Here is an 18,275-nt window from a genome sequence, read left to right as displayed (position 1 = left end):
CAGCACGGAGGTAATTGCATCCAGGAAAAGGGAGGAGGAAATGGTTAACGCCTGCCGGGATCTCCAAGTCAGGTTGGACGTGCTTTCTAAACAGGGGCAACCGGGACCCAAAGCAGAGGGCATTGGCTTGGGGAGAAGGGGAGGCAGCCTTGTATCTCATTTCGACGGGAGTTTACAGCAGTACCCCAACTTCAGAGCAGACCTGCTGTTTGCGCTGGATCTGCTTGACAAAGACTTTAGAGATGAGAGAGAGAAAGTGGGGTTTATCTTGTCCCATTTGCATGGGGAGGCCAAAACGTGGCTGAGGAATTTATGGAGAGATAATGATCCGGCGCTCCAAGATGCGAAGGCTTTCATTAAAGCAATGGATTCGTGTTTTTTATCAAAGATAGACATCGATATTGCCAGGAGAGACATACATGGACTTAAACAGGGCAAAGCCAGCGTGAGGCAGTACCATGCACGCTTTTTCGGACTAGTTCATGCACTGGGATGGGAAAAAGATTCTGCGCCAGTGAGAGACCTCTTTTGGGAGGGCTTGAATGCAGATGTAAAAGCGGAGATTGGAAGGGGGGAGAGACCAAGGAGCACCCAGCAAGTAGTCCAGAGGGCTCTGGAAATTGGGGTGCATCTGGAGGAACGTCCTTGGAACAGAGAAGAAGGACGTTGGGGAAGGGCACCAGCCAGAGCACCTCCCTTCTCTCCCAAAGAAGCAGCGCGTGCGCACTCCACACCATCGCAGGGAGGGGGAGAAGAACCGATGGAGATCGGAGGTGCCAGGGCTCAGTCAGCCCTAACACCGGGAGCAGTCAAAACGAAGCCTCCTAGAGGGAACAGGAAGTGCTACATCTGCGACAGTGCTCAGCACATGGCGAAAGAGTGTCCCCAGAGGCCCCACAAGCACACTGCAGCCTCGGCAACAGTCACAGAAGCAACTCAACTGAGAACACAGCAACAGTTAAACGACGGAGTCTGGCTGGAGGAAGAGGCACTGGGGTCCAGCCAGACAAGTCAATGAAGCAATCCCCAGCACTTTTGCAGCCCACAGACCCCCTCCCACCCAAACCAGTGGTGCAGCTTACAGCGTCTCTCCAACTGCCCAATGGACGCACTCTGGAAGTGCCGATCACCATTGACTCCGGCAGCAACGCCGACTTTATAGGACTGGATTTCATTCAGCAGCACAATATACCACTGCTACCAGCCACACTGCCCCTGAAAGTTGTCACGGTGGATGGCAGAGACTTGTTAGGGGGGCAGGTGGTGCAACAAACGCAGCCAATGGTGATGCGGATTGGAAATCACCAGGAAGTCATCAGCTTCAATGTCACCCACCTGTCGGACACGCCGGTAGTCTTGGGCATGAGTTGGCTGCACAGGCACAGCCCAGCATTGGCGTGGTACCAGCGCCAACTGACCTTCGGCTCCTCCTATTGCGCGGAACATTGCATCCTTCCTAGCCCGGAAGAAGGAGGGGAAGACCCGCAGCTACAATTAGGCACGCTACAAGCAGTGCCACGCAAGTACACAGCGTTTTTGGAGGTTTTCTGCGAGAAGGAAGCAGACAAGCTGCCTCCCCACAGGCCCTATGACTGCAAGATTGACCTCCTGCCAGGGGCGACGCTGCCAGCCGGGAAACTGTATTCCATGTCTGAAGACGAGCTGCAGGAGCTCAAGGAGTTCATAGACCTCAACTTGAAGCGCGGTTTCATCCGGGAGTCGAAAGCAGCGGGGGGCAGTCCTGTATTCTTTGTGAAGAAAAAGGACACGCCCCAAAAGAGGCTTGTAGTGGATTTCAGGCTCTTAAATTCCAAGACCAAGCCCACGGCCTTTCCCATGCCCAAAATAGATGACCTGCTTGCAACGGTGAGGAAAGGACGCGTTTTTACAAAGTTGGATCTGCGAGGGGCGTACAACCTGATTCGCATACGGGAGGGAGACGAGTGGAAGACTGCCATGTTCACGCCCCTGGGCACATATGAATACAGAGTTATGCCCTTCGGTTTACAAAATGGCGCTCACTGTTTTCAAGCCTTCATGCATCACGTCCTGGCGGGTCTCCTCTACAAGAAATGCGTCTGCTTCTTGGACGACATCCTGATATTCTCAGAATCTGAGGAGACCCACGAGGGAGACGTCAAGGAGGTTCTGCAGAGACTGCAGGAGCATCGGCTGTACGCCAAGCTGGAGAAGTGCCAGTTCGACAGGAAGGAGGTGGATTTCCTGGGCTACAAGCTGTCGGACAAGGGGCTCGCCATAGACAGCGCCAAGGTTCGCGCAGTGTTGGACTGGAAGAGCCCGCGCAATCGGAAGGAGGTCCAGCGGTTTGTGGGGTTTGCCAACTTTTACTGCAAGTTCATCAAGGGCTTCGCGATGCAGACAGCGGCCATTACCGACACGCTCAGCTCCAAGAAGAAGAAGTTCATCTGGACGGAGCAAGCGGAGCAGTCCTTCCAGAACCTTAAGCGCCTCTTCTCGTCCGAAGGGCAGCTACTGCATGTGAATCCCAGCAAACCGATGAGAGTTGAAACGGACGCCTCAGACAGAGCCGTGGGCGCCGTACTGTTGCAGAAGGACCCGCATGGGGACTGGAGACCGTGTGCCTTCTACTCTAGGAAGCTCAGCAAGTCGGAGCAGAACTACACCATCTGGGACAGGGAGTTGCTGGCCATTCATGCAGCATTCAAGGCGTGGCGGCACTTCCTCATCGGGGCCAAACACACAGTGCAGGTTCGCACGGATCATAAGAACCTGGAGTACTGGCGCACGGCAAGGTTCCTGAACCAGCGGCACATCAGATGGGCGGAGTTCTTTGCGGATTTCGACTTCAGGATAGAATACATCCCAGGCGACAACAACATCATGGCAGATGCACTGTCCAGAAAGCCGCAATACCTCGAAGAGGCGGCACCAGCAGCGGCCAAGCACATTTTCGCTCCGAAAGCGTGGGCGTGCGCTTCAGCAACCGTGGACCTGGAGGCGGTCCGTCGAGCACTGCAGGAGGACCCCTTCGCACAAGCCAAGATGGAGGAGGTGCGCAAGGGCACGGTGAAGGACGACGAGTTCCAAATACGGGACGGATTGCTCATCCGCAGAGGAGCACTCTATGTACCGGGAGACGACCTCCGTGCGAAAGTACTGCAGCAGTTGCACGACGCACCCACCGCCGGGCACTTTGGCAAGGAGAAGACGGCAGAACTAGTTGCCAGAGATTTTTGGTGGCCCAAGATGAGGGGGGAAGTCGCGGAGTACGTCTCGAGGTGCGACACCTGCCAAAGGGCCAAGTCAGTGCACAAACCTCCAGCGGGACTGCTCGAACCGCTGCAGACCCCGAGCGAACCGTGGGAGAGGGTGGCCCTGGACTTTGTCACGGATTTACCCAGCTCAAGGGGTAAGACGGCAGTGCTAGTGGTGGTGGACATGTTCACTAAAATGGCCCACTTCATTCCATGCGCGAAGGTGGCCACGGCAGAACAGACCGCCAAACTGTTCATAGACCACGTCTTCAGGGTGCACGGTCTGCCACGGTCTATCTTGTCCGACAGGGGGCGCCAGTTCATTTCGAACTTCTGGCAGAAGCTGATGGGTTTCCTGAACGTCAAGATCAACCTAGCGTCGGCGAGACACCCGCAGACCAACGGACAAGCGGAGCGCGTCAACGCCATCATGCAGCAGTACCTGAGATGCTATGCAAATCAGCAGCCGACAACATGGGTGGACTACCTGCCGCTCGCTGAGTTCGCCTACAACAACACGAAGCACGTGTCCACGGGGGTGACACCGTTCTTCGCCAACAACGGGAGGCATCCCAGAACCTTCCCGGGATTAGAGAGACTGGGGGAGGGGGAGCCACAGGCAGCGGAAGTCTTGGCGGCAGAATTGCAGGAGGTTCACGAACAGCTTAGGAGGCAGTTAGAGCTTGCAAAGCACGCATACAAACTGCAGGCTGACAAGCACAGAAGGGTTGGGGAGGACATACAGGTGGGAGACTGGGTGTGGTTAGCGGCCCACGCAGTGCCGACCAGATCATTAGCTAAGAAGAAACTCGGACATAAGCAGCTAGGACCTTACCAAGTTGAGGCACAGATCAATCCGGTGGCCTTCCGGTTGACACTTCTGGAGGGATCCAGAATGCACCCAGTATTCCATAGGTCGGTGCTCACGCCCTACAAAGCACCTCACCGATTTCAGGCGCAGGGCACGGCACCAGACCTGTATGGAGAGACCCCCCCAAGGAGGGAGTCGCCAAGAAGGGTGCCCATCAATCAGGTCACAGAGATTTTAGACTCGAGATGGGGGGAAGAGGGAGTAGAATATTTTCTCGCCAGTGAAGGTACCCCGGCCAGCGCCAACCGTTGGGTGCCGGACTATGCCCTGAACGAGCCTCTTCTCAAGGAGGAGTTTCATGCCTTGTTCCCACACAGGCCCATGCCAGCCGAGTATTTCGACGACTGGCTTTTCACACCCACGCTTTCAACCAGCACATTCCAGGGGTTCACCTCGGACGAGGAACCGGCAATAGAAACACGTTCCCCGGAGGGCTCGCCCTCGGGGTTTGCCTCAGACCGCTCGTTTTGGTGGGACGATCGAGGAGAGGAGCGGTGGAGCAGGAGGCGGCTGGGGGGTCCTTGGCAGGCAACGGACCCAGAGGGGACCGAGGGTGAGATGGACATGGACGTGCTGGGGGAGGACGTTGGGTTCGAGCATGGCGGCACGGAGATGGAAGCAGAGGAGATCGAGGTCGGCGAAGACAAGGAGGACGAGCCGGACTTATCCGGCTGGATGCACGCCACGGGGGACGAACTGTATCCGCCATTCACCCCCACAACGACGGAGCACCCAGCACCCCCGCCGGAGGAGGGGGAGGGGGGAAGGGGGGGCTTCGAGGGGGGGATGGATGTCAGGGGTTCAGGAGCAGAGTCACAGGAGAGGGAGGAAATGGAGAGCGAGGGGGAGGAGTCCGAAGGAAATGTCAGCGATGACAGCAGTCCGAGGTCTCTGAGTCTCTCCAGTGACTCGGAGGATTCACAGAAAGGGGCCCCCATAGTCAGGGCAAAGGGAGTGCCCAGGGGGGCACCTTGGGAAGAAGGGGCCAGAGGGGACTCAGAGAGTAGCAGCTGGAAATCCGGACCAGCGTCCCCCCCAGAGGGCAGTAGGGGGGAGGAGTCCCAGGCATCGGGATCAGGTGGCGCGCGGGCAGCGGGAGAACGTGAGGCAGGAGTGACCACACCCTCGTCAGGGAGCGAGGAAACGGTCATCAGGAAAGTTGAACGCGCGCGCGCGCCAAGTTCAAATGTACAGGAGGGCGGCAAGGTGGGCAGCCCGGGTAGGGAGCCAGGTCCTAAAGCCCGCCGAAGAGAGGGGGAGGAGTCAGAGGGGTCAACGTCTGCGTCAGAAGAGTCCAGGAGGGAGGAGACCCCGGGGGGTAGTAGGACCCAGAGGAAGAGAGAGAGAAGGAAGAGGTGGAGTAAGATTAGAGTCTTAAACTGGTGCACAGGGGGCGGAGACTCAGACGGAGCTTCGCCGGTCTAGACTCCAGACGTAGAGCTGGGACGCTGAGGCTTGGAAATGGAAACTATTCTTCAATAAAGACTTTGATACTTTACTACCGGCTAGCGTTGGTCCTTGGTGAGCTGGGACCAGGAGCCAGCTCTGACAAATACATTAAGAAGAGGTTGGGTTACACAGGATTAACATATGGAGGGGGGAGGGGGAATGGCCCGGTGCCGTCTGAAGATCCGAATGCCCACCAGAATGTTCTTCAGGTCCAAATGGCTCTGCTGTTCATTCCCCAAGGCCACTCCTTGGAATGACGCCAGCCACAAGCTAGACTTGCACCTGGGGATTCTCCTTAAGGAATTCCCCATCCAATAAAACCTCACTACTTCAAAAGCTGCCTAGAACAAGGCTTGCATGATGGCAGTGGCAGACCGCTACAGAACAATAGGAAGGAGATTCACACATTGCCAGAGCCCCAGAGTGATCGGAAGGATAGCTGGAATATTCCTTATAGGACTGAGAGACTCTGTACCATACATGGCAAATTTCCCAACATGCCTGTGGGCTCTCTCGGTTTGAAGGCTGACTACTCTTCTGCTTGTAAAGGTTAGCAAAGTGCACAGTGGTGACGTCTGGAGAAACTTTTCTACTTACTGTATTTTTCGCCCTATAGGACGCACTTTTTCCCCTCCAAAAATTAAGGGGAAATGTGTGTGCGTCCTATGGAGCGAATGCAGGCTCCTTGGCTTCAGCAATAGCAACGCAAAGCATCCGAAGCGCAGAGGGAGCGCTCCCTCTGTACTCTGGAGGCTTCGCGTTGCTTTTGCTGAAGCCTGGAGAGCTAGAGGTACCGACCTCTCGCACAGACCCCTCTCGCTCTCCAGGCTTCAGGGATAGCCGCCTGAAGCCTGTGGAGCGCAGCGTGAGTTCCCGCTGCGCTCCGCAGGCTTCAGGTTCCTTTCGCTGAAGCCAGGAGAGAAAGACTCTCCTGGCTTCAGCAGAGAGGGAGAGCTGTGCAGCGCCCCTTCAGCCAAGTGGGAGGAGAAATGGAAGGGCCTCCATTTCTCCTGCCGCTTCGCTGAAGGGGCGCTGAGCAGAGGGGGGAGATTTTTTTTACTTGTTCTCCCCCTCTAAAACAAGGTGCATCCTATGGTCCGGTGCATCCTATAGAGGGAAAAATACGGTACATCCCAAAAGGCAGTTAAGGAGGGAGTGGGGTAGGGGGAATACCAGAGTTTGTTAAGCCAGACACCTGCTGGAAGATTCAGGACAGATAAAAGAAGGGACTTTTTTTCATGCAACACAGAGTCAAACTATGGAACTCGCTCCCACAGGAGGGAGCCACCAACTTGGATGGCTTTAAAGGAGAATTAGATAAAACCATGGAGGAGGAGAGGGCTATTGATGGCTACTAGCCAAGATGGCTCTGCTCTGCTTCAAAGTCTGAGGTAGCAATGCTTCCAAATAGCAGTTGCTGGAAACCTCAAGAGGGTGGAGAGGTCTTGTGTTCAAATTCTGCTTGGGAGTTTCCCACTAGGGCATTTGGTTGGCAGCTGTGAGAACAGGATACTGGACTAGATGGACCACTGGCCTGATCCAGCAAGCTCTCCTTATGTTCTTTGGCTCACTATTAGATGTGAGTGACATGGGAAATCCATCCCTTGCAGGTTTTAAAACTGTTATTAGCAGTTGTAAAAGGCCTGATTCAGATCAGGACTGCGATGCTGGGGGAAATCTAGCACCAGATGGGCCCTGAAGAGTCAAGATTATGACAATCAATGAATTTCAAGATGTTTTTTGCTCATGCATCCTTGCTCACTATGGGGGCAAGGATGCTGGGTTGCATCATCCTTTGGTCTGATTCAGGAGGGCTCTTCTCTTTCTAGAATCAATGAATAATTGAAACAGAGAACTGTAGAGTTGGGAGTAACCCCAAGGTTCAACTCCCTGCAAGGCAGGGATGACAGCTAAAGAATCCATGGCAAGTGGCCATCCAACCTCTGCTTAAAAGCCTCCAAGGGAGGAGAGTCCATAACCTTCTGGGGAAGTCCATTCCACTGTTGAACAGCTCTTACTATGAGAAAGTTCTTCCTAATTTTTAGTTGGAATCTTCTTTCTTGTCATTTGACTCCATTGATTCAGATCCTACTTACTGAAGCAGCAGAAAACAAGCTTGCTCCATTTTCCATATGACAGCCTTTGAGATATTTAAGATGGCTACACCACAGAATCATAGAATTGTAGAGTTGTAAGGGATGACTAGGGTTATCTAGTCCAACCCCCTGCAATACAGGAATGTGCAGGTGGCCCATAAGGGGATTAAACCCACAGCTTTGGCATTATCAGCACAACACTCTAAACAACTGACCTAACTCAGTTCTCAGCGTCCTTAATGCCATTATGTTCTTCATGGATTGATGGTCTGCTGCTAGATTATGTACTGCAATGGATTTATAATTGCTGCTTTTTTTTCTAACATAAAATAAAATCTCCAGTCTGTAACTAGATCCCTTCCTGATCCCAAATAATGCCCACTCTGAGCAACAGCAGTGACTTCAGTCCGCCAACCTTCATGCTGATGGGATTCCCTGGGCTGGAGATGTATCACCACTGGATCTCCGTCCCATTCTGCACTATCTACCTCATGGCCCTTTTCGGCAACAGCACCATCCTCTTTGTCATCAAGACCAACCCAAGCCTTCACCAGCCCATGTATGTTCTTCTTTCCATGTTGGCCATCACCGACTTGGGCTTGTCCATCTCCACCTTACCGACGGTGCTGGGGCTCTTCTGGTTCAATGTGAGCGAGATTGACTTTAACGCCTGTGCCACACAACTCTTCTTTATTCACACCTTCTCTTTCATGGAGTCCTCAGTGCTGTTGGCCATGGCCTTTGACCGCTACATTGCTATCTGCAACCCACTGAGATACAGCAGCATCTTGACAAATTCAGCGTTGGTCAAGATTGGCCTGGCCATTGCCGCAAGGAGTTCAGGCATTGTGCTGCCAACACCATGGCTACTCAGGACGTACAAGTACCCCAGGGGCACCCTGCTGCTCTCCCACTCCTTTTGCTTACACCAGGATGTGCTGAAGCTCTCTTGCTCTGACTCAAGAGTAAGCAGTGTCTATGGTTTGTGTGTTGTCCTTTGCACTTTGGTGATAGACTCTCTGCTCATCCTGTTGTCGTATATAAAGATCATTAAGACCATCACAGTCATTGCCTCCAGGGAGGAGCGGCTCAAGGCTTTCGACACATGTGTCTCCCACATCTGTGTTGTCTTGATCTTCTTCATTCCCGTGATTGGGGTGTCAATGATACACCGATTTGGGAGGGACATTTCCCCCGTTGCTCATATCCTCATGGCCAATGTCTACCTCCTCATCCCACCAGTCCTCAATCCCATTGTGTACAGCGTGAAAACTCAGCCCATTCAGAAGGGCATCCTGATGGCATTTGGTAAGAAAAGGACCATCCACTAGGAATGGCTTTGGATACTCCGGGTTTCCACTGAGAATTCTTCAACTATGTTGCTTTATGGTTCATTTACTTGTTCATTGTTTTGGTTCTGAATTTCTACCCCACTTTCTGGCTCCTGTCCCTACAGTGCTATACAGCCCAAAATACAAACAACAGTTTAAAAATACATGCACTGGACGTTCTGGGAAGGAAATAGAAATGTTTTACTTTGCTGCTGCATTAGGTATTAAAAGCTTTGTAAATTCTGAAGCATGGAAAAATCCTGCTTTGGGAGGCGCTCGTGTGGGAGGGGAATGAATTTTTGGGGGAAATTAAAGGTTACACTACGTGCTTTCTCATCAAGTTTTATTTTACTGCTTTAACAACATAAAATACATAGTTCATAATTTAGTATATAAAATTGTACTTATTTATGAAATTGACAGAGCAATCCTGCCCAACTTACTCTGTAAGTTGTAAGTGCCTTTGAGGATTTTTCTACAATCAGGCAGTGTATAAATTTTATGAAAGAAATACATTTCCATATGAAAATAATGAGGCATTCCATTGGTTTTCAAAAGTCACAATAGTAGATTAAAAGTGAAATTTGAGGGAAAGCCTCTCTGATTTGCTGTTGTTGTAAAGAATTTAATGGGATTTACTTCTGAGTAGACATGGCTAGGATTGCAGTTATAGTGCACATCAACTGCCTTTGGCAATAAATTGAAACAAGAAAAGGCACCTGTATACATCAATGAATATGTAAATATCTATTGCAAAACATTTTTGAATGCATTTATAAAAAATACTTACATACTGCTATTCATAAAAAATATCAGATCAGTTTACAATAATTCTACATAAAACCATACAATGATAACCATATAAAAATATTAAAATCCGAAATCAGTATTCTTAATTGCCTTCACAAGTCTGATGGAACAGAAATGTTTTCAGCAGACTTTGGAAGTTAAAATATAATCACTATTAGCAGAGTATTGCACAATACTGGTTGATGACACCAAAAGCTGAGTTTCTCATGGTCAACTGAGCCTTGCCAACTCAGGGATCAAACAACAGTTCTCCTGCAGATGATGGCGGAAGGGATGCAGCCCAGTGGAAGAGCATCTGCCTTGCCTGAGGAAGGTCCCAGGTTCAAGCCCCAGATACGACTGAGAGAGGCTCCTGCCTCAAACTCTGGACAGTCACAGCCAGTCAATGTAGACAAGACAATGGTAGGTGGATCAGTGGTCTGAGTCAGCATAAGGCAGTTCCCTATGGTTTGCTATGCCTATGAACTCAGTGACTTAGCTGGGATACAAGTGTTCAGGTGATCTCTAAGGCGCACTGGACTTAAGTGGTTCAGTGCTTTGACGAGGACCTTGAACCTGGCTCAGTAGCAGGCAGGGGCAGCCAATGCAGTTGTTTTAACAATGGTGTCAGATATTCACAACCACGTCCCCATCCGCAGTCTGGGTGATGCATTCCGCACCAGCTGGAGTTCCAAAACAGCATACTCATCAACTGGACAAACCAGGACATTTTGGGCGCTTTGTTCTCACACAATTTCAGGCTGAGATCTTGCCCTCCCCCCAAAAAAAATCATTTTTGGGGGCCTGTGATTTTGCACAGCCCCCCAAAATGCTTGTTTTTGGACACTGTGCCCCCCAAAAAGCACTTTTCCCAGGTCCATGATCTCACATGGGTCATGTGACTCACACGGGAATTCAGACCCATAAGATGATGGATTTGGGCCACGTTGTGTTGGAGAATATGAAACAGACCCAAGAGCAGCTTCATATACAGCATGTTGCCTTGAGTTTGCCAACTCATAGACTGTCTAGGTATAGCCTTAGTTGGCACATTAGACAAAACTGGTAAAAGATACTCTTGGTCACAGAGGACACTTGGGCCTCTAGTGACAAAACTGTGCCCAGGAGTACACACTTGCTCCTTCAGAGGGAGTGTACCCCCACCCACACAAAGAGCTGCCATCTTCCCAGGATTCAAGCACAGTTTATTGGCCCTCATCCAGTCTACCGCTGCATTCAGACGCCAGTTCAGAGCTTTCACAGTCGCTCCTGGTTCAGATGTAGTGGAGAAGTAGGGCTGTGTGTCATCAATGTTCTGGTGGCACTTTGCTCCAGAACTCCTAATGAGGGCTTCCAACAGTTTCATATAGGTATTAAATAGCACTGAGGAGAGAACAGTACCCTGTGGAACCCCATAGCACAAATGACAGGGGGCTGAGGAACACTCACCCAGTCCTACACTCTGGACATAACCTTGGGGGCAGATGATCCTATCTGATCATCTGGCCTTGCAGGAGAGAATTGTTGCTGTAAGTCCAAACCACACCATGAAGAGGTCTGACCATGACATTCCACTCCTCTTATTTTCAGACCACCACTATCCCAGGAAGACCAAAGACTTAAACAAGGCTATGCCCTGCTCTGTGCATTGGACTGATGACCACTGGAGACAGGTCCATGGTCACCATGCATGCTATGAACTCCCAAAACAGACCTGAGGCATCCTCAGCGTGGATTTTAAAGCCACCCAAAACCACAGTTCTGGGTTTCTCCAATACCACTCCCAAGATAACCTTGGCTTGCTTGAGGCTTTACTTATCTTTTTACAAGTAACTTGTGCATGTTTTTAAGGAAAAATGTTCATCCTAGAGAACTAAGGTGTAGAGCTTTCACAGAGAAGAAGAGGAGGAGGAGTTTGGATATGATATCCTGCTTTATCACTACCTGAAGGAGTCTTAAAGCGTCTAACATTCTCCTTTCCCTTCCTCTGTGAGGTGAGTGGGGCTGAGAGACTTCAAAGAAGTGTGATTAGCCCAAGGTCACCCAGCAGCTGCATGTGGAGGAGCGGAGACACGAACCCGGTTCACCAGATTACGAGTCTATCGCTCTTAACCATTACACCACACTGGCTCTCCCTTCATTCAATGAAGAGAGTTTGTGCCACAATGGAAGTCAAATGGACAGATGGAAGCACATCAACTTGATTGTCATTTTCAAGAGATTCCTCTGACATGCCCAACTGGGAGTCGGTCACCTTAAATCCAGTGGGACTTACTGCCGAGTGGCTAGCTATAGGATTCCACTGCAAAATAAATAAAACATGTTCAGACTACGTGGCACAAATATTTTAAACATACTGGTAGCTACAATGGCAACAACTTAGCTGATCCCCAGCCACTTGTCCACAGATGGAGGTCTTGCAAAATTTACCTGGCTCCTAGGAAATTATCCCAGGCTTCCCAGGGGCAGCTTCCCAGGGGCAGCTTCTGCTGAATGCAAGCGCTTCCCAGGAGAGGTGCAAAGGGACATATAAAGAAGGCTCTTCTGTTGTGATATTGTTGCAGGCATCAGCACATGTCCCTAGGCTAGAGGATGGTTGTCTTCTTATGACAGAGCTTCAGAAAGCTGGAAGAAGGCACCCAAAGCCTACCTGAACCAACCTGCTTTGAATCTTCTAACTGAAGGTCATTTCGGTGAGTTGTGTTTCGTTTATACTGTGCCATGATAGATAAGTAAATGGAAGGCAGTTAGGCAGGGAGAGAGGAAGAATCATAGAATCATAGAGTTGGAAGAGACCACAAGAGTCCAACCCCCTGCCAAGCAGGAAACACCATCAGAGCACTCCTGACATATGGTTGTCAAGCCTCTGCTTAAAGACCTCCAAAGAAGGAGACTCCACCACACTCCTTGGCAGCAAATTCCACTGTCGAACAGCTCTTACTGTCAGGACGTTCTTCCTAATGTTTAGGTGGAATCTTCTTTCTTGTAGTTTGGATCCATTGCTCCGTGTCCGCTTCTCTGGAGCAGCAGAAAACAACCTTTCTCCCTCCTCTATGTGACATCCTTTTATATATTTGAACATGGCTATCATATCACCCCTTAACCTCCTCTTCTCCAGGCTAAATATGCCCAGCTCCCTTAGCCATTCCTCATAAGGCATCGTTTCCAGGCCTTTGACCATTTTGGTTGCCCTCCTCTGGACACGCTCCAGTTTGTCAGTGTCCTTCTTGAACTGGACACAGTACTCCAGGTGAGGTCTGACCAGAGCAGAATACAGTGGCACTATTACTTCCCTTGATCTAGATGCTATACTCCTATTGATGCAGCCCAGAATTGCATTGGCTTTTTTAGCTGCCGCGTCACACTGTTGCCTCATGTCAAGTTTGTGGTCAGCCAAGACTCCTAGATCCTTTTCACATGTACTGCTCTCAAGCCAGGTGTCACCCATCTTGTATTTGTGCCTCTGATTTTTTTTTTTTTTTTGCCCAAGTGCAATACTTTACATTTCTCCCTGTTAAAGTTCATCTTGTTTGTTTTGGCCCAGTTCTCTAATCTGTCAAGGTCGTTTTGAAGTGTGATCCTGTCCTCTGGGGTGTTAGCCACCCCTCCCAGTTTGGTGTCATCTGCAAATTTGATCAGGATGCCCTTGAGTCCATCATCCAAGTCGTTGATAAAGATGTTGAATAAGACCGGGCCCAAGACAGAACCCTGTGGCACCCCACTAGTCACTCTTCTCCAGGATGAACAGGAACCATTGATGAGCACCCTTTGGGTCCGGTCAGTCGACCAGTTACAAATCCACTGAGTGGTAGCATAGTCAAGACCGCATTTTACCAGCTTCTTTACAAGAATATCATGGGGCACCTCGTCAAATGCCTTGCTGAAATCAAGGTAGGCTACATCCACTGCGTTCCCTTCATCTACCAGGCTTGTAATTCTGTCAAAAAACGAGATCAGGTTAGTCTGACATGACTTATTTTTCAGAAATCCATGCTGACTATTGGTGATCACAGCATTCCTTTCTAGGTGCTCACAGACTGTTTGCTTAATGATCTGCTCCAGAATCTTCCCTGGTATTGATGTCAGACTGACTGGGCGGTAATTATTTGGGTCCTCTCTTTCCCCCTTTTTGAAAATAGGGACAACATTTGCCCTCCTCCAGTCTGCCGGGACTACGCCTGTTCTCCAGGAATTCTCAAAGATGACTGCCAGTGGTTCTGAGATCACATCTGCCAGTTCTTTTAATACTTTTGGATGCAGTTCATATGGCCCTGGAGACTTGAATACATCTAAACTAGCCAAGTATTTGAAGAGAGAGAGAGAAAAGACCTGCTCAAACCCCTAACAAGTTCAAAGAATCATACATCTGTAGAGTTAAAAGGGGCCTAAAGGGCCTCTGCAATGAGGTTGTAGCAGCCTTTGCCAACCTAGTGCCCTCCAGATGTTTCAGACTACAACTTCAAAAAGCTGTGCTGATTGAGGTTGATAGAAGTTGTGGTCCAAAATTTTGGCAGCACAGAAATGGTCAAAAGCTGGTTTGTTAAATTTTTTTTAGAAGGGAAGGCTTAGATGTTATGCAGAGATGCTTCATCCTATATAAAGGAATAAGATGCTGAGGTTTGCAGTTGGCAGCCTTCTTGATAGAGCGCAGTGAAACACAAATAGCGAGAGGCCTTGGGTGGTTGGGTGGAGAATGAAGGTGCCATTACCTCAACCTTATCCATCCTTAAATGCTACTCACAAAGAGACAGCATGACAGAAACAGAGCTATCCTCTGAAATTCACATTTCTCTGAATTTTGTGATGCAATTCTCTAACAAAGAAATCTGTACAGAAAATGTGTATATTCTGAGTAATGTGCAAGAAAATGCATGTATTAATGAAAATGACATGCACACACGCACAAAATGAGGGGAAATTGCTTGCAAAAATGTGTGTGCTAGAACTGCATACAAAAATGTGTGTACTGTATTAGGAAGAGTTTGCACTACAATGCTGATCGATTTACACAATGATATTTTTTTCCAGGGGTCTGGTCTGCTGGGCAGTGGCCCTGCAACACCCTAAAAGGCTTGGTTACAGTCTGCCATGGCAGCTATGGCACATGTAGACAATGCCTTGTGGCTCCTTGCCACCATCATTGAGGTGCCCAAGTGGCCAAATTCCTGATGACCAGTAACACTGATGTAACTGCTGTACTGCTTTTGTAGGAAGATGTAGACCCTGCCCACCTTCTGCACATGAACATCATCTGTTTTTTCCAAAAGGGACCCATCAGTAGATCATTGGGGTTTTAGCTGTTGGTATTAGTGGCAGCCTCAGCGTACCCAAAACAGGCAGCCACCTGCTCTCCAGCAAAGTTGTATAGGGGGCCATATGTCACTTCCATTTAAAATGGTGACATATTCATATGTCAGGCTTCCTTTACAAATGCAAGCAACAAAGTCTTCGCTAAAGTTCCCACTGAATTGACTGACCACCACAGATTAATCAATGTAACTGTCATCAGCCTTGAATCATAGAATTGGAAGGGACCTCAAGGGTCATATACTCCGGCCCCCTCTAATGCAAGAATCTCAACTAAAGCATCCATGGCTATCCAACCTCTGCTTAAAAACTTCCAGAGAAGGAGAGTCCACCACCTTGTGAGGGAGAGTGAGGGAGTCTGTCCCACTATACAACAGCTCTTACTGTCAGAAGGTTCTTCCTGATGTTTAGTTGGAACGTCCTTTCTTGTAACTTGAATCCAGAGGTTCAGGTCCCTTGATCATCTTGGTTGCCATCATCTGCACAGGCTTCCCTGCGATGGTCAATGTCCACGTGACAATGAAAAAGCAATTTTTGATTCACACTTAGCCTGGAAGGGGAAAGAAATGCACACCACTCAAGAAAATAACTTTTTGAAAACTGCTTTGAGGTTGTTTCCCCCCCTGCAATCAAGTGGTGTATAAACTTTATGAAAGAAATAACTGTGTTTCTTTTAATAGAGAACAGCAAAGAATACGGGAGAAAGTTCTTGGAAGACTATCATGTCCTCCAACCACTCAGCCTTCAGTCCTCCTGTGTTCCTCCTGACAGGCTTCCCAGGGCTAGAAAAACACCATGCCTGGATCTCCATCCCCATCTTCTCCATGTACCTAGTGGCCATTGCAGGCAACAGTACCATCCTCCTCCTCATCAAGACAGACCAAGCCCTCCATGAGCCCATGTACTATTTCCTCTCCATGCTGGCCATGACAGACCTTGGCTTGTCCATTACTACTCTGCCCACCATGTTGAGTGTTCTGTGGTTCAGCCACCGTGTGATCAGCTTCAACGCCTGCCTGGGCCAGATGTACTTCATCCACACCTTGTCTATTGCTGAGTCAGGAATTCTGTTGGCCATGGCCTTTGATCGCTTGGTGGCCATCCGGAACCCCTTGAGGTACACAACTATCTTGACCACCAAAACTATAATCAAGATTGGGGTGGGGGTTGCCTTTCGGGCTGCCTTCCTCGTCCTCCCTGGATCCCTCCTGCTGAGAAGGCTGCAGTATGGAAAAGTAAGTGTGCTTTCCTATTCATTTTGCTTGCACCAGGATGTTCTGAAAGAGGTGCATTCAGACAAGAGAACCAACAGCATCTTTGGTTTGCTGGTGATGCTCTTTTCCACTGGTGTGGATTCCCTGTTGCTCGTCCTGTCCTACTTCATGATTCTCAGAACTGTGTTGGGAGTTGCTTCCAAGGAGGAGCGTTTCAAGGCGCTGAGTACTTGTGTCTCCCACATCTGTGCTGTCCTAAGTTTCTACATCCCCATGCTTGGCCTGACTATGATCCACCGCTATGGGAAGCATGCTCCGCCCATCATTTTCATCCTCATCGCTAATGTCTATCTCTTGGTGCCTCCTCTGATGAACCCTATTGTTTACAGTGTGAAAACCAAGCAGATCCGCACACGGATAATCTTGAAACTCCGGAACAAGGAAAAGGCATTAAAAGCCTCAAAGTGACAGGTTTCCCAATGCTACATATTTATTTGTTTGTTTTATTTATTCATTCTGATTGTTTTATGGCCAAAGACCTAGGTAAAGAGAAAAGTTTTCACCTGGCACCTAAAGACGTGTAATGATGGTGAGCCTCTCTGGCAAGGGAATTCCACAAACAAGGAGCCCTCAGGTTGTCACCCTCTGAACCTCTCAGGGAGTGGAGACACAGAGAAGGGCCTTGGAAGACAAGCACAGCATCTGAGTCAGCTTGTATGGGGAGAGATGGTCCTTAAGGTATTGAGGTCCTGAGCCATGTAAGACATTTTAGGTGAGCTCTAGCACTCAGAATTGGGCCCAGAACTACTTAGTATCCAGTGCAGCTGAGCTACAGAATTGTCTTGCCCTGGTGAACAACCTGACCATCAAAATTTGCACTAGAATTACAGTAATCTAACCTAGAGATTACCAGGGAATAGGCCACAGAAGTTAGGCTATTCCTGTTTTCATATAGGGGTGTATTTGGGCCACCAGTCAAAGCTGACAGAAGGCATTCCATGCCACCAAGGTCACCTGGGTCTCAAGTGACAGCAATGGATTCAGAAGAAACCCCAAGCTATGTATCTGCTCCTTTACAGTGAGTGTAACCTCATGAAGAGCAGGCGGTATCCCACCTTCCCATCTACAAAACCACGCACTAACAGTGCCTCTGTCTTATCTCAGACCCTCTAACAGTCCTCAGATGAAAATCCTGACATTCTATTATTTGAGGAATGCTGGAGGGTATGTAGACTTGTTAAATTTGCACAGCAGAGATTTAAGCATAAGTTTCTCCCCTTTCCCACCCCTGCCTTCTGAGCAATCCTCCCTCACTTGCCAGGTGATAGATGGAATTCAACAATGCCCCTTTCCATTTGTTCTGTCTGTGCAGCATTGCTGTTTGCCAGATGGAGAGATGCCCCTCTCCTCCTTCTATGTGCTTCTCAGAGGATTCTACTGAGCCCCCTCCCAGGCCTTTTTCAGAGGGTGTGGGGGTGCAGAGGGAAGAGACATGGGAAAGCCACACTTCATAAGCAGAAGTCTTTGCACAAGGCTTCTGCTGACGGAGTTGGTTAGGTGAATCTTTCCCAATAACTCTTTCAGATCTGCTCATTCATGAGTCCATTCCAACCTGTTTCTGCATTTGTTGTCATCCATCTGTCTCAAGAGACAATGGAGTGTGCCTCTGGGGGGTGAAGTCAAACCACTGTATTATCAACACCAAAGTGACCTCCTCAGGATGCAATACTGGGCAGTATTTCTGGAGGTCATGGGCTACCCAGACAACATCACCATTTTGGACCTGCTGATGTAGTCCAAAGGAAAGCAGAGCAAGACATCTGGCATCAGCCTGGGTGCAGGAGTTGCTGGAAGGAGGTGTACAAGGAGCCATCCAACCATCATAGGAACTCCACTCCGGATCTGTGTAGGGTTTACCCTTTTTTTCTGAATGGGTGGGGAGACCCGGGCAGATGGGCAGGGTATAAATAAATTATTATTAT

At 49.4% G+C, this 18,275-nt stretch overlaps 4 protein-coding genes across 5 annotated transcripts in view; 3 read left to right on the top strand and 1 right to left on the bottom strand.

Annotated features, from left to right (window-relative positions):
* LOC310676823 (uncharacterized protein) overlaps positions 1 to 10,551 on the top strand; it is a 28,545-nt gene extending 17,994 nt beyond the window's left edge. The window contains exon 2 of the mRNA XM_083439000.1: positions 8,024 to 10,551. Within this exon, the coding sequence (XP_083295126.1) occupies positions 8,024 to 8,983 (960 nt within the window). The 3' untranslated portion in view covers positions 8,984 to 10,551. The remainder of the gene's footprint in view (positions 1 to 8,023) is intronic.
* The window catches only part of LOC310675486 (uncharacterized protein), a 448,115-nt gene that overhangs the window by 298,976 nt on the left and 130,864 nt on the right, over positions 1 to 18,275 (top strand). The window lies entirely within an intron of this gene.
* LOC310675743 (olfactory receptor 51G2-like) overlaps positions 1 to 18,275 on the bottom strand; it is a 53,311-nt gene that overhangs the window by 15,008 nt on the left and 20,028 nt on the right. The window contains exon 1 of one of the 2 annotated variants that reach the window (XM_083436791.1): positions 16,857 to 17,169. The exons of the other annotated variant lie outside the window; for it this stretch is intronic. The gene's annotated coding sequence lies outside the window, so the exon portion shown is untranslated. Of the gene's footprint in view, positions 1 to 16,856; positions 17,170 to 18,275 lie in introns of those variants that run through there. 2 annotated transcript variants of the gene reach the window in all.
* Positions 15,336 to 16,849, top strand: LOC310675722 (olfactory receptor 51A4-like). Its single transcript, XM_083436761.1, has one exon. The coding sequence runs from the start codon at positions 15,802 to 15,804 to the stop codon at positions 16,759 to 16,761; it is 960 nt and encodes a 319-aa protein (XP_083292887.1). The 5' UTR covers positions 15,336 to 15,801; the 3' UTR covers positions 16,762 to 16,849.

The sequence above is a fragment of the Podarcis tiliguerta genome (genome assembly GCF_965153285.1).
Source record: "Podarcis tiliguerta genome assembly, chromosome: 4".
In the NCBI taxonomy this organism is placed as follows: Eukaryota; Metazoa; Chordata; class Lepidosauria; order Squamata; family Lacertidae; genus Podarcis; species Podarcis tiliguerta.
The sequence above is the reverse complement of the archived record's forward strand: the minus strand, read 5'-3'. Positions and strand labels throughout refer to the sequence as shown.

What these genes read in the sequence shown, in the direction of transcription:
- LOC310675722 (XM_083436761.1), top strand. Translation starts at nt 15,802, where the DNA reads ATGTCCTCCAACCACTCAGCCTTCAGTCCTCCTGTGTTCCTCCTGACA.